This window comes from Thermobia domestica, chromosome 9 (assembly GCF_964235325.1).
Source record: "Thermobia domestica chromosome 9, izTheDome1.hap1.1, whole genome shotgun sequence".
Lineage (NCBI taxonomy): Eukaryota > Metazoa > Arthropoda > Insecta > Zygentoma > Lepismatidae > Thermobia > Thermobia domestica.
This window is the reverse complement of record NC_137462.1, coordinates 74,085,180-74,102,161: the sequence shown is the minus strand read 5'-3', so window position 1 is coordinate 74,102,161 and position 16,982 is coordinate 74,085,180. Positions and strand designations below refer to the sequence as shown.

At 34.0% G+C, this 16,982-nt stretch overlaps 1 protein-coding gene and 1 non-coding gene across 2 annotated transcripts; both read left to right on the top strand.

Annotated features, from left to right (window-relative positions):
• Nucleotides 1-7,113: 7,113 nt before the first annotated feature.
• On the top strand, nt 7,114-7,220 carry LOC145661243 (U6 spliceosomal RNA). The gene has a single exon (XR_014126895.1). It is a non-coding gene; the product is annotated as a U6 spliceosomal RNA (small nuclear RNA).
• Nucleotides 7,221-11,406: 4,186 nt separating this feature from the next.
• On the top strand, nt 11,407-13,008 carry LOC145694750 (solute carrier family 35 member G1-like). The gene has a single exon (XM_081771362.1). It carries the CDS (start codon nt 11,520-11,522, stop codon nt 12,903-12,905), a length of 1,386 nt encoding a protein of 461 aa, XP_081627488.1. The 5' UTR covers nt 11,407-11,519; the 3' UTR covers nt 12,906-13,008.
• The last annotated feature ends 3,974 nt before the right edge of the window (nt 13,009-16,982 follow it).

Below are 16,982 nucleotides of genomic sequence, written 5' to 3'. Positions count from 1 at the left end.
TACGAAGAGATAGTTTACATTGACATCTAATTTGAATCAAGAGCTCATCAGACACAGCTGGAAAAGTTGTTAATACTGGAACCAATTTTCAATTTTTACGTACCAACCCCATTCTGTGAGTTCAAGCTTATTTCCAAACCAAAACTGGATTTGATTGGATGCTCTTAGTGAATGTTGTCTGGCAGCTGCAGACTTTGGAGGTAGGTTCGCAAGATCAAAGGTGGAGAACAACGACAGTCACCCAAGAGTTATTTTGTATATCTGTATCGAAGGGAATCAAGATCCTCATCTTCCTTATCGCCGTACAGTCTCACCAAGAATTTTTCTCCTGTAGCCATTGTAAGTTCAGTGTCTTGACTTTTACCAAGAGTTAGAGAGTGAGCTAATTTGTTATCAGTTTGAGAGCAGACGTTTTGCCCTTCTTGAAAAGAACTGATGCTGAGTCACAGCCTATTGGTGCAGGTAATGCAGGTATCGAAGCAAAAAGAGGCTCCATTTTGTTACTAATCATCCCAAATCATAACACTTAATTTCCCTTGTGATATATGTTGATTTTAACAAATCAGTGTCTAAACCAACAATAGCAACTGACTGTTGTGTAGCACACATATCAATAGCTATCCACACGATCATTTCATCAGCTTCTCCTTCCGCTTACAAAACAACCTTGATGTTCTGAGACAGCAACAATGGAGTAAGTTTCTCAATGAGATGTGTCTTATTCAGTGAATTGCAGAGAGTTTGCTGTCAAGATATGCATAAAATCGCTCCATAGAGGAGTTGGGGACAATTAAGAAATGAGTGCTTAACTATATACTGTCAAGAAACTTTAGATTTTTAATATCAAGTTTGTCATATGTTCCTGATAATACATACATCCTTCATTATCAAGCTCTTGATTCCCACATTAATTTAGATGGTCTTTTGTAGACTTTGATTGTTTCTTTACAAAGACTAGCAATATGATCAGATTTGGAAACTTCAGCGACTCTGGAAATTTCAGTTCTTTCAACTACTTCTGGAGGTGCATATTTTTTATTCCTTCCATACTATGAAACGTATTGTGACAGTCAAATATCCCTGTATTAAAACCTGCATTGTTAAATGTGAACTGAATAAATGCACTTACTTTCTGTTGACTCCTCTGCATTTATGCTTGAATATTCGTATCATCTTATCTCTTGGTATGGGATACTTATTCCAAGACTAGTCAAACTATCTATTAGTTGTCTAGATGCGTAATGACGCGGACACTGTACACCTATCGCTAGTTTCAGGGGAGAAATAAATTATCTAGGCCGACAACCTGAAATGATAAGCTGAGCTATCACCGAACGCTTAGGAATTTAGGAACCAGTTCATCACCACTTATTTCTTGTTCTTCCAAAAGTGTACAGTATTCAGTATTGTCTTCTCTAATAATTTCTACTGTTTTATGCTCGATTCAAAGAAGTGCACAATGCCAATTTATTATTATTATTATTTTTATTTCTGTATCGCTAGCATGCAACAACTTATTGGCATGCAACAACTAATAGCCTCTAAATATGAATATTACTTCTTTATCATATGAAGTCCGACTTTCTGTTATGACCAATCCCTCTCTACAGTGATGAACAAGATCTTTCTTCAACCGCTGATCAGAGTAACCAGACATCCATCATTACCATCAATATGACCAATGAGTGTATTGAAGGCGAGGAGTCTAATTTCATCCACAGGTCTCCCAACTTTGCAGCTTTTCTCACCAATAAAGAAGCTATCGTAACAGTTATGATTATATTTGGCATCTGCTGCTACAAGATCAATGACACTTTCGATTCTTTCGATTACGTTTTGTCCTTCACTGTCTCTCCGGTTTTTCGCCCGCAATAAAACAGTTTTTTGAAACTCAAGTGTTCGGGAATTGAAATTTTCTGTCGCTAGAAACACTACTACCAGATAGACGCAAACAATCTTAAACGTTGGTACCCCAATAGTATATCCTAGAAGTATTATGACGATATCTAATAAACTAAGAATGTTTTTTTTTTTTTAAATCTACCTAAAAAAGCACAAATCTTTCCACTTAGAGAACAAGGTCTACTGTGAACCTCAACTGTACTTCCCTAATTATCCAAGTGAAACTTTCTGTGGTGCGTAAGACGAGGCTTTTAGATACTGGTACCGGTACGTTTGTGTCAATTTAGCCAACAAGAGGGAAATTATAGAGGGAAAATGGGATATTTTCTGAATTTCTCCCTATAATAGGGAATTAAAATTTTCTATGGCTGGAAACAGACGCAAACTATCTTAAAATAAACTTTGGTACATCACTAATATATTCTACAACTATCATGTCGATATCTAAGAAACGAAGCTTCGAATTTAAAAAGAAATAATTATGGTAAAGAGAAAAGTAAAAAAAAAATAATAAAAAAAATCAAGGTTTAAAACCTAAATTCGAATTTTTCGTACGCCCCCTAATTACTTAAATGTAACAATCTGTACTTGATTTTGTTCAGTAAGGACTGACGTTCGACTGGTGTAGGTTGACACGTTCGTACGTATAGGTACGGATTTATAAACATAATTTTCGAAAATTTCGAATTTTTGGACCGAAAAATAGGAAAATTTTAATTTCAATAGTTCGTAACACTGACTGTAAGTTGGTCCAATTAGTCTAAAAAATTAGGTATTTATATGAGGTATATACCGACAAGTCCTAAGTAGATATCTCTAAAACGAAGGAAGTTATACTGAAAAAACTAAAAGGAAAATTCGAAACTCTAAACATCTCGAGTTTTTGACTTTGGGCTCAAATTTGAGAGGGAAATTCGACACTCGGATAAATAAATACCATCAAGGATAAACTATAGTCCAACCATATTTGGCATAGAAAAAATCATTCCGGTAGCTTAATTGGAATTCACACAGGAGAGGATTAAGCAAGTGTCACTACCGTTAGTGACATTTGGCCACCCTATCTCGAAAGGGTTAATCGAAAAATTCAACAAATCTTATCCTCCCTAGATGTGAGATCTGTTTTTATAGTTAAAACGTAGAATTTGAAATTTAAAAAAGGAAAATGAAAGTAAAAAAATGTTTAGAAGATGAAAATCCATGTATATTTGTTCAAGATATAGGCACAAATGTGAGAGAGTAACGATTTCTTGTGTCGCCATCTTTAGACGCCATTTTGTGAGTGAAGCCGGCGTGGGATCGTTGGGAACTTTTAGTATGTTTTAATGTTTAGTTTGAACTACCAATATTGAGAAATTAAGCTTTCATTTAATTAGTCCGATATCGAAGCATAACTTTCCTGGGCCAATACATAAGCTAAACAAGCAATAGCTTAGGGTCTCTCTCTCTCTCTCTCTCTCTGGGGTCCGCAATAAATTTAATGGAAATAAAATTTAATATGTATTTAGAAAATATAAAATAAACACAATTACAATAAAACCTAGCTACCCTTACAGCAACAAAGTTTTGTTTTCTGTAAGCTCGTATGATGTATGTAATTGGGACCCCTCTTGTTAGCTTTCTTCCTGAAATAGACCTACATCACCAGTGATGCCAATTTAAGTCTATTTTTGGCTAAATCTAGCCTATTTGGAGCCATACAAAACAGCCATACACGACTACGAAATGCTTATAGCCTTAAATATAGCTATTTTATAAAAATTCTTTTGCTACTTTGACTTTTTCTTATTAGCTATTAAATTAATTTTAAAATTACTTTTTTTTTTCTTTGGAAATCAAGTGTAAATGTTTTAAAAATTAAGCCTATTTGTCATTATATATACTGGTATTAATTGATTTCTCTTGACTGAGGGTGTTTTATTACGCAAGAAAGCATTGTTTCATCTTCTTCTCTCTCCACCCACAGATTTACAGATACTTAACAATGCGTGTCGACTGAGGAAGAATTTTAATGTCGATCTCGTAACAGCCCCGTTTGCTACTCTTTAATTACTTAATTTTTGCATTTCGTTGCAACAATGAGAGTTTTCTAATACAAATTTAGTAACTGTTCGGTTCTTCAAGCCACGGAGATTCTTTTATTTTATTAAAGGATACAAATAGGATATCTAATTAGCTTGAAAACACTCAATCCAATCATGACAATTCGTGTGAGTGTACGAAGAAATTAGAAGCGTTCTAAGGACTATGACCTGCCGAAAGAAGTACTACTGAAAATTTTGACAAAGGCAATCTACACAACTAATCCACAATCCAACGATCGTGCATCCAGTTCCAGCGCCTCGGCTAGCTGTGACGTTATCTATGATGACTTACTTCAATTCTACTGATAATATGGCTGTTAACTTTCACAAATCAGATGAGTTGTTAATGGATTTTATTGTAATTTAAAGTTATGTATGTTGCTGCTTTGTTCTTCAGCATTTCAAATTGTACTATATCTCACTTCTAATCATACACACACAAAAAAACTGTTTAAAACCTACAATATGGATTATAGGTTAGCAGTTCAAAATCTATACATTTCTTTGGCTAAAAAAGCTTATTTTTGAAGGCTATCTAGCCTATTTTCTTCAGAGGTTGTTGGCAACACTGTACATCACTAGTTTGTTGATCCCTGTATATAGTGGCGGATCCAGGATATGATCAAGGGAGGGGCTAAACCACAGTTTTCCGTTTTATCCAGTGTAAAGCAGGATTGAAGCCCATTTTATCCAGTGTAAACTTCAGCGTCAAGGGGGAGGGGGCAAAGCCCCTATAGCCCTCCCCTTGGATCCGCCACTGCCTGTATATATAGGGTGCCTACGTTCTGCATGGCAACACGTAGCATTCAGAATTTGTCATAGACGAAAAAAAAAGCTGAACATATAAAGGGCACCATTACCTTCAACTGCTTAGGGGCTCGTCAAAATTAAATCCAGCACTGCTTAAGTGATGACCTCCATTATTGATTAAAAAACAAAGACGATGCGAAATGCACGCCGCATTGCTATGGCGACCCGACAATTTTTTAAACCCTTCAACACAAAAAGTCACAACGTTCTCCGACCACGCCGTACTGTACACTGAATGAAGTAGGAAAATGGAATCAATAAGTATTGGCAGTGTACAAGTAGTCATAGATCCACGAGCAATATGTTAGCAAAACTTTGATTACGTTATCAATGCTATTTACCTGGCACTACTGTCTTTTAGCAACGTCAAGTTACCCGCTAGCTTCTTTCCGTCTCTGTATAATTTGCTAAGAAGGAGAGCAACAAACTATGACGTTCAGTTAGAAATAAATGAAGTACTGTTCTTTTCTTTAAGAAAAAAAGAAAAGAAACGGAGGATGAAACACAACCAAAAAACTTCAAACCATAGGTATGGAAATGAATATAGGAAATAAGCTACTTGGATCGAAAAGCTAAACAAATGTCAGCAATAGTAGAGAATGATGGAATACTAACTGTCTCAACCTTTCCATCATTGTCGTGCCTTGCAGGAATTCACACTAGTAAATAAATATAAAAATCTAACGTACTTTTTTTTTAAAAAAAAAAAACTTTCTATTTTTCGTTTTATTAGCAATGTCGTAGACACTTGAAAAACATGCATCGTAAATTTTTTTAAAAGCGTTTCCTTACTAAGCAGTGCAGGCAGCTTTCCCTGACATACACAGATGATGGTAATTATTTCAAGCGCACACAGACAGAAATTAAATCGAAAATTTCTGCTAATTAGAATCAACAGTTTAAATATTTCAGTTTAACGTCCCATGACTATTCCCTTTAGGTTAAGGGGGATGGATGATAAAGGCAAGTGAATGATGATGGAAGAATTGGCGGAATGAAAATATAGGAGGAAACGGAAGTATCCCGAGAAAACCCACGGATACGATGTTGTCCACCACAAACTTTCTTGAGCGGAGATCGAAATAGGGACCTCACGCACGTACCCACACACACATAACGGCTTACGCAAAACGAGTTGTTTCCATATAGTCTTTTTTTTTTCATGTTTGTATGGTCCAGGAAACGATCAAGTTTGGATTCCTTATTATGATTCCACATTTCAAATGTCTTCACTCCAAAAAGTAATGTTTAACTCCAACAAACTCTTTCCTTCCCGTCTAAAACCCTCAACTTTTATCATAGGCCTATTTGACTCATTTCAAGGTAATGAAGATTATTGTTATTGTTATGACCAGTGACGTATTTAGGATTTTGTTTCAGGGGGGGGGGGTGATATACACAATACGTGAATAAGCACATATATATTTTTCCTTTTGGATGCTGACAAAGTTTAATGAAATTTTGCATATAACAATTTTTTTTTCGGGGGGAAGGCTTGAGACCGATAGCCCCTGAATATGCCACTGGTTACGATCATTATGTTACAGTGTCTGGTTTATACCTACTGCGTTATATTTAGAACACGTATAACAAAATAACATTTTTAGCTCTTTTCTTGAAAATAAACTATTTCGTTACATGTTATAATGTTCTGGAGCTCAATTAAAAAATAATAATAATAAAATAGACAAAATACTGAAATACTGAGTAACCATAAGTAATTTTTTCTTTCATTCATTTTTTTTCCCGATAATCACGTGAAACTACATCTCGAAATTCATTCAAGAAATGATCTTGCTTTTCATGTCCGCTACCATAGCATTGCACCTCATTGCGGCAGCTAGTGACATCTATCAGCAGTCTTGTGAACTACGTCGACATGGATGCAGAATAAAACGTTCGTTCCATGGAAAGGTATTTATAAATAATTAATTAATTATTCAGTTCCAATGAGGGCTAACAAAAAGAAATTGTATTCCATATGAGAAATTCATACTTCTTTGCAACTCATATGTTATGTGACAACAGTTTTTAGATGCAAATTGTAACGAACTATTGTAGTACGCTTCCCCACCTCCTTTAAGAATTATCGACCGAATTACAGTAATATTTTCAAATAAAAATTTATGCAAGTAGAAATTGGTGTTACAAGTACAAAATATAAGATAAAATATTAAGCTGCAATTCTTGGTCAGAAAACATCTTTAAAATCACTCTAAGGTACGTGAAATATTTTGTCACAAACGTGTTGGCTCTCACAGAAAGTTTAGCACACGTCATTGTAAGTATATATTGACGATGGGAAGCAAATGCTGTCGTACTCGCTTCGGCGGTACATATACTAAAATTGGAACGATACAGAGAAGATTAGCATGGCCCCTGCGCAAGGATGACACGCAAAATCGTGAAGCGTTCCACATTTTTTGCGAAGTTGTTCGTATGGTAAATATAATTATAGTTTTCTGTTAGATTACAACCATATTTTAGAAGTCCGTACGCTGATTTATGAATTGAAAGTGTTGTTTTCATCTGTTTAAACTGAATTTGTACATTGGGAAATATTGTTTCACATATTTCTTTTTTTTTTAGTGCAACACTTGTCTCTGGGGCGGGAGACTTAGTTTGATTCCCGATGGGTTCATGTGGTTCGGATTACATGTTATGCTGTTAAGTCCTACTTACGAAAAGCCTAGTGTTTCAGGTATGGCAAAATCACATCACAGAAGATGATGATTACAATATATGAAAAGTAGAAAACATTTTAACTAAATTCTGATTTCTTTCCAAGCAAAGATGTTACTCTCGATTTCTTAATTTTTTATCTATGAAACGTTTCGCGTATTAGAAAAAATATGGGTTTATCTACCTAATTCAGTAAAGTTGTAGTTACAAATAACTTTGCTATACCCAGCGACGCAAATAAATTAGTTGTCGCCCGGGCTAAGAACTCACCTTAGCGCCCCCTGACCAACCAAACCAAAACGCTTCTGCAAATATTTGCCCAATGTTGCGTCCTCCCCACGCGGCGTCCGGAGCATAACTCCCGTTCCTCCCCAAATTACGTCACGGGCTCTACTTCTCTATAAACCCCGTAATATCTCAACGTCACTCACTGAAGACAGAGATGGCATCACCTTCAGCAACTCGCCCACGTCTGCGAAAATGAATGCTTCAAAAAGTAAAATAGAAACAATATTAATGTAAAATGTTTCTCCGGTGTGGCATGTGTAATTGTTAGTGATAGTTTTCGAATCTGTGGTAATACAATACAAGAGTGTAGCCAGGGGTAGAGAACTTAATGGTAGCCCGGTCCCCAAACAATATCCTGGCCACTCAAATAAAGTTCGTTTGTTATGTGTGTACCATACTTCATTATTTCTTAGAGCAAATTAGCATTATTTATAATAAGAAAGGACACAAAATACTTTAAATCATAACCATACGTTAAAATAATTTAAACAATTTATACTTATCACATTTATCAGACTCATTTGCCTAACCAGGCACGTAGCCTAGGGGGTCTGGGGGTCCGGACCCCCTTCAAAACCAGAAATGAAAAAAATAAGGAAGGATGAAACAAAAAGAAACGAGAAAAGGAGGAATCGGCGTTAAAAATAAAAAGCTACAGCAAGCGAATGAGCGGGATATCCTGGAAAAGTCAGAGAATTCGAAATTTCAAAAAGAATTACGGAATTCTCAGAATTTGTACTACTAGACAGGGAAATTTCAAGCTTTCGAAAGCATAGTGCCGTTCTGTAACAGTATGAACATTTTTTAACATAATTTTTCGACATCGCTTCTCTGCAGTATAAAACATATTATTTCAGAAAGAGTTTAATACTGCTCGTTTAACCTGTCATTTGGAACGGACAGTAGTTGACGGAATAATAAAAACAAAATGTTATGTGGAAAGAAAATGCAGTTAACATTTGATTGAACAGAGAAAAGAACGCAGACATTGTAAAATATTTTGCAAGACATCATTGAATGTACTTTTTATAATAGTTGAGGTCATAATGAAAATTGTTATACTTAAATGAACAGAGGAAGGAATGTAGATATTGTGAAATCTTTTATGCAATATTTTTTTTAAAAAATTCTATTACTCTTACATAGCAGTCCCTGAACTTAATTTTACTTTTTTCTTAATTATTTTCAGCATTTATATCCTATAAACGGAGTTAACAAATTGACTTCCATTTAAAAAAAAAAAAAAAAAAGTCTTTCCTTATGAATAGTTTATTGGAACATTTCTAAAATCTTGTGATGCTAACTTCATGCTTCAATAAGGTAAGGTAGCATATTGGAAATAAAATAAAATTATTATTATTATTATTATTATTATTATTATTATTATTATTATTATTATTATTATTATTATTATTATTATTATTATTATTATTATTATTATTATTATTATTATTATTATTATTATTATTAAAGGATCTACAATGCCCTTTTCTCACTTACCTTTTTTTTTTTTTTTTTTTTTTGTAAATAACTTTCTAATAACGAAAAATTTGATGATAAGTTTGAAAACTGGTCTCTTTAATACCTACAAAATGACATATAATAGAAGAAAAAAAAACACTCCAGAGAGAAAAACAAAAACAGTGAAAAAGTGTGCATAGAATAATGAGATAATCGTGATTTCTTTCATTCTGGAGGAGACTATGCTTTTAGAAATTCCTGAAGAGACATCATTTTAGAGATTCAAAACTTAATTTTTATCTCAGCAGATAGTATATAAGAATATATCTACGTATATCTATATGTATATCTATATGTATATGTATATCTATATCTATCTATATCTATCTATCTATCAATATACTAGTGTTCATCATCTTACATTACACTTACGTTACAAGAAGCTCTCTTCCGAGGGTAAGATAAACAGTGACAACAAGATGGATGATGATGATGAAATGAAGAGAGTGGGAGAAAACGGGAGGACCCCGAGAAAACCCCACGCGCACAATCACAATTAGGAAAAACAACAAGATACATCAACAGATGCTCGTGTGTGAGAGTCCAATTCTTTTTTTTTTTTTTTTTTTTTGTATTAATGTAATTATATTCTTCATCATCGTTTTCTTTTCTTTTCTTTGTAAACGTTTCTTTTTAATTGTGCAGAGCTCTGATTTCTTTTATTTACTGAAAAATTGATCTTTGGTATAGGATATTTTAATGTTTTTTTCTTCCTTGATTTGAACTGGAAGTTTATTATAATTAAGTTTTTGGAGCTCTACAGTGTATTTGAAATTGAAGTCAGTAGATAGGTATTCTGATTTTCATAAATTCTAAACTTTTATGTGTTAGACTTCTGATTGCATTACATCTGTAATTTCACTCCATTTTGAGGGGAGTTAGATAAAATAGATAAGCACTTTATTGAGTATATATATATATATATATATATATATATATATATATATATATATATATATATATATATATATATATATATATATATATAAACAGTTACATGCTAAGGAAAGAAAACACCTAATTTATTAATTATTCTTGTATAGATCTTTCTGAAGCTGTGTAAAGCTTTCGTCACTTACGTTCTAGCGATAACTTATTGAAATGACTCCCCTGAGGAGCCACCACTATCGTTTTAAAACTAAATAAAGTGATTACCACTTTCAAAATCTTTCGAATAGTGCAGATAGGCTAACGCTGGACGTGCAGTTATGACGTCACAACATGCATATTTAATTTTTTATCCTATGAAGAAACCTTGGAAACAGTAGTTAGTTTATTTCTCTATTTGGCTTGCCTTCTAAATCTTAATTGTTTATGGTCTTCACTAAAATCCACTAAAATACTAAAAGTAGTGGAGACGAGCAGTGGCGGATTTAGAAGGTAAAAAATGGGGGTCCAGCCAGACCCCAGACTGGTATACATGAGTTTACTATAAATTTTCAAAAATATTTAAATAATAGCTTAAATTATTTTTATCACTAAAAAAACTGGGAGCCTAGCTCCCCGGCCTCCGACTAGATCCGACACTGGATTAAAGAGTGATATTGAAGTCATTGTTCGATGGGGACACTTGGTCGGGGAGGTGTAAAAGCCTTTTCAGACCAGATGATACTTTGAGTGAAGTTTTCCTGGATTTTCCTCATTCACACCAGGCAAATATTGGGATAATATCTGATATAAAGGTTCCAGGACGATTCCTTCCTTGCTTCCCCACTTTCCCGATCGCCACAAGGAAAGTATTCTTCATACGTGACGGGCTTAAAAGGCCGACATAGATGCTGAATGCCCAAAAATATAATTAAAAAAAAAAAAAGACATTATTCCTTATATTTCTATAACAGCTTTGATCAATCTTCCCTTCTCTTCAATAGCTACAACACCGAGTAAAAAACTCGGAGAAACGCCACTGAACTTTTTTTTTAAATATCGAATATTTGTTTTCATCGACAGTTATTAATTCAGTATTAGGATTAGTGGTAGACCATATTTTATGGTAACATGACAAAACCTACTGCGTCATGTGCTGGTCAAGGAAAGATTCGGATTATGCAGTATTATTTTGATGAAATCATCTACAACATCTGTGTGAGATTAGGTTAAAAAAAATCCATAAACTACGAGTGAAACAACATTCTAACTCTCTTTCTTGATCTAACTTGTTGAAGTGTGTGATGCATTATTCTATTGCCTGTATATTGTGTGATATGTTAGCCGTTCAGTTGAAATCCCGGAATGTCAGCTTACAACGAGTGTGGATCAGTCTTGGAACCACAAGCTAAGTTCCTTGCTGCACTTGCACAAGATATTCTGAAAGAACAACATGGTAATGGAACTTCTTATAACCGAAAAACAGAAGATCTATTAGCTACTTGCAAAACTACAGTTAGTGATGAATCTAGTTCTGACCTCGTAAGTAGTGGTGACGAAGGCAATGAAGAACCGGAAGAACGTATTTTAGTGCTTGAAAAAGTTATTCCGCGTGTGCCATATTCTGAAGAGAAGAAATCAACCTCGCTGAAATCCAGAATTAAACGACTTTTGTTTCCATGCTATGCCACAAGAGATGTGATCGCAAACAGTGCATCACCTTTACTACAAGTAGAAATTCAGCGAAGGAATATTCCACTACGACGTTTGTCATCAGTTCTTCGTGAAGATTTAGGTGAATACACATCTTTCGATTCACTATATGAAAATCCGAAATCGGAAGTGTCGCAAAAGATTTTGGCATTTTTTCTATCAGTGCTATCTGGAATTTTGTTTACTTTAACTGTTGTGGCAGTGAAACTACTAAGAAATTTAAATCCTGCCGAAATTTTATTGGTTCAAGCAACTGAGCAAATAGTTTTTCTTTGTCCCTTCTTGCTCTACCGTCAAGAAAATCCTATTGTGTCTATATCAACATCCAATACTCGTGTTCTACTCCTTCTGTACGGAATCATAACAAGCATTAGTCGTCTTGCGTTGTTCTACGCATTTCATCGTCTGTCAGTCAGCGACACGGTTACCATAACTGTCAATGCTCCAGTGATTATCTCCTTGTTGTCAAGCTTTTTGCATCGTCAAGAAAGTGCCAGTGTGTGTAAAAGCATTTCTAGTTTATTAATATCTGGTATAAGTGTTTTCTTTCTGTGCAGACCACAATTTTTGACAGGGAACTCTACAGCAATATTGCATGTCATAGACGGTTTAATACCTGGCTACGTTGGAATAATATTAAATTCACTGAGCTACATAATTGCACAGAAACTTCAGGATGTTAACTTTACAGTAATGACATTACTTTCGAATGTTATGTCAACTGTTTTGTGTGCGGTGTTTTTAAGTTGCTTGGGAGCTTTTAAAACGCCTACCACTGCTTTAGAATGGACACTATTAGCAAGTATTGGCATATTTAGTCTTTGTAGCGAAATGCTTTTCAAACAAGCTCTTGTAATTAGTGAGAATGTTACCAGTTTGTTTGCAGCTCGAACATTTGATGTTAGTTTTGCTTGTCTATTTCAGTTCCTAGTGTTTGATAAATCAATTTCTTGGACTACTGCCGTGGCAGCAGTTATTACTTCTATCAACAATTGTATTGTCAGTTTAGGGAACAAAATCAAGTGCTTCCGATCATAAATAAGATTGGTCAAATACAATCATTATTCAAACACAGATGAAATTTAAGAAAGTTCATTCTTTTATTGTATTTTAAAAATAAATACGGTAGAAAGGAGCCAAATGGTAATCTTGTTTCTGTAAATATGTTGTAAAAAAAAGGATATGAATATTCGATTTACAAAAGAAAAAATCATTTACACTGTCTCAATGTTTTTTTTTTTTTTTTTTTTTTGACTGAAAATACATTGTATAGAATTCTCATAATATCGTAACACATTCATGAGGATTTTATTTTAGAAAAGTATAAATTACAATAACATTGTATAATAATTACAATAACATGTTTAAAATTTTATATAGTATATATAGTCATACCGCTGTATGAACCGTCCTGCTACCGTCTAGTACTACGTAGCACTAAAGCAAAAGACAGTGTGATTATCGTTGGCTGCTATAACTTCACGTCCTTGAAAACACTCGGCTGTTGTCACGTCACACCAATAAGCAAAAACCGTGTACCAGGGGAAATTGAGGGGTATACGTTAAATTGCAACACAGCATTAACGCCAAGTGCTTATAGGTCAACCGGGTTAGGAAAGGCCGAGAGTAACAACGGCCCAGGTATAAGTATCAACAAGTAGAGTTGAGCACTGTTGCTGCCATTCACAGGTACAGTCTGACTTAAAATTGATTTTAACTCTTTATCATTGAAGGTGTTATGGTAAGTATAAAATATATCGTACAAAGTCTAGATTTATAGACCTTCTAGGTGATAACAAATGTTATTTTTAAACACCATGGGGCTGCTTAACACACTAGTGTGTCGCGTCAAACTAGTTGAAAAGAGCTCGAACTAATGTACGTACAGTATATACGACATACGTTGCTTTTCAGTAAACAACGATTACCAAAATTGCCAGTTTCATCGGTCTTTAGAATTAACATACCGTTAGATATTTATCAGTGGATGTTTCACCAACTAATGGTAAGATCTTGCATTTAGATTGAGAGCGTTGAATATTTTTGATATCTTTCTTTTCAATAGCCCATTGCTTCGTATATGGAAGTATTATTCTAAGTTTCTTTCTATTTTTTTTTTTTTCGAAATGAACTAGGATTTTGATGTTGTGAGTTTTACTGTTTTCTTCTCCTTGTCTAGTAAAATGTCCATTGCCCTGCCAAAATGAATTTACATAATATATAAATGTAATAATAATTAATTACTAGATGAAAAAATTCTCGTTTCGTCTCGAAATCGGAACAAGAAGTATATTTTTTAAAATTCGAGACAAGACGAAAGCATGTCAATTATTGTCTCGTTTACGAAACGAGACGAGAAAGTTCGCGAGTCAAAATCTATAAATCGATAATGTGTTTGTATAAACACAATGAAGAGCATACGCAGTTTATAGATACACAAAGTCATTACACAATATACTTCGACAAGAATTATGGTTTAAATGTTGTTGTATTACACCTTTTGTGGATCCTCTCGTAATGTGGAAAACATTTGATAATTTCTAGTTGAAATTAAGAGAAAAATTGGGGGCATAAATTTTAAACACAATTTTACAAAACTGAGTCGAGACGACAAAGAATTGAGACGAGACTTTTATGAAAATTTACGAAACGAGACAAGAAATTTTTATTTTTCGTCTCGTCTCGTGGCCAACACTTATGTTAATATGTGTCTGACAGACACGCATGATTTTTTCTTTTGCTGTGCTGGCAACCCTGTATGTTTCAGTGAAGCGAGCTGATACATACACAGTGATAAGAATAAATTTATGAAATACTTCGTCAATGGAACCAAAGTTTCAGCGTTCCGTGTCTATCAAACACATACTTCCAATTATGTAATAAAAATCATCCTTCCAGTTAAGGGTTAAATGACATTTTACTTATAAATATTAGCGTTATACGTTACAAAATGTGATATTTAGGAAGTACAGAGCATTGAAATTACTTGAAGAAGAAACCACTAATGAAACCAAATCGTTGAAATTCCAGATCGTATCATAGAAACAAGAGAAAATTTTTCCGATGTAAATCAATTGATTAAAAAAAAAATAAATAATATAGGTAGGTTTCCAACACTCTTATCGATTTATCATTTATATCTTAGGACAAAGGTAAAGCACAACTCAAAGAAAAAAGTACTATAGATATACTACATAGACTTGACACCTAATCTTCCGTACCAAGCGCTGCTATCAGCTGAAGGAATTTCACTCCCTTTCGCCAAGGGTCTCTCGCTTAGCAACAGTGAACCTCTATTGGCTCAACGCGTGGGTGTGTCAAGAGTAAGCTTTAGTTGTCAATTTTGCCACGGCTCAAGACATTTTGGTAGCACGATAACAATTTACATTTTCGTGTTTTCTTTATTGAACACAAGTTTAATTGTTTGAAAACAAATTATTTTATACCATTAATAATATTAATGAATACAGAGATTTTATATTGACAAATTAAGTTCTTTCAATAAAATAAAATAAGTTTATAAATATTACCAATGGTCTAAAATAATTTGTTTTCAAACAATTACTTCTATTCAATAAACAATACCTCCCCAAAAAGTAAAACATGTAAATTGTTAGTATTTTTCTCCCTTGAACTGTGATCTACCTTAATTTGTAAATATTATTTCAAAATTTCATTAACTTTGAAGGCAATGCGCGACCGGAAGGTGTTAATGGATTTAAATGGCATTTAACCATTATTTTATGTGGTTCTAATACATAAGAATTTGAAAAATGAAATGAAATGAAATCTTTGAGTTTTACGTCCAACGGTTATGCCGGTTAGGCTAAAGGAGACGGTGATTATGAGAAATGAATGAAATGGTGGAATGAAGAAAGTGGGAGGAAACGGGAGAACCCCGAGAAAACCCACGCACACGGTGTTTGTCCACCACAAAGTTCACTTGGCGGGAGCAGGGTTTGAACCCGGGACATAAGAATTTGAGTTGTTACATCCAGTAAGAGGCTAATTTAAAAATGTCAAAAATCATCATAAACATGTGTATTTTTTTCATATTTTGGCAAAGCTTAGAACACATGCGTGACCAGAAGATATAAAACGATCTTATCTATCTATCTATCTATCTATCTATCTATCTATATATATATATATATATATATATATATATATATATATATATAGACCCTATATATATATATATATATATATATATATATATATATATATATATATATATATATATATATATATATATATATATACTCCTGTTTAGTCTTCCCAATTCGCAACTTTTCCGCAGTGTTATGACTTGAAGAAAACATTGTGGATTTTTCCGGACCATCCGAAAAAATATATATGTATTTAACTTGCAACAGAAACCCAAATGGTATGATAGCGTGGCTAAATACTATGACAGTGGCGCATACAATGGGATATTTGTGGTTTAACTCTCTCCTGTTGAGCAAGATGAAAAAATGAACATTGACTATTTTAAGATATACGAGATGTGTTTTTTAAGTGCTAGTTTGAAGTGAAAAATAAATATACTTTTCGTACCAATTTTATTGTTAGATGAAAGCCTGTACAGTAAGTATTTTTTTTAAATACATAGTTTCCACCAATATTAAGGCACTTATCATATCGTACAACAAACTTTTGAATACCATCCTCATAGAAGTCTGCCGCCTGATTTGACAACTACTGCAACACGGCAGTTTTGACCTCAGCATCGCCGCCACATCTTTGAGCTAGAATTTCGTAGGGAAAATTTCTTAAAATTTGACTAACTTATTAGATAAAGACGAAATCGTAAAGCGTTTGATGCTTTCACTTTTTTTTTTTTCTTCAACTTCCTGCACCAAGTCTTCAGTGATGACAGAAGGTCGCCCACTTCGTTTCTCATCATAAACATTTGTGCAGCCATATTTGAAGACTCTAATCCATTTCCACTAATTTCAATCGCAGCGCTAATTTCAATCCACTAATTTCAATAAAACGAATCACAGCGCGCATTTCACAGTCGACAGGATTCTCAATCGGCGGAGGTATTTTAACTACTCAGAAACAAACGTAAACACAGCTGAATGTTTCCATAATGGCTTCTGTGCCTTGCCG

Coding starts and splice junctions, on each gene's coding strand:
- LOC145694750 (XM_081771362.1), top strand. CDS start 11,520: ATGTCAGCTTACAACGAGTGTGGATCAGTCTTGGAACCACAAGCTAAG.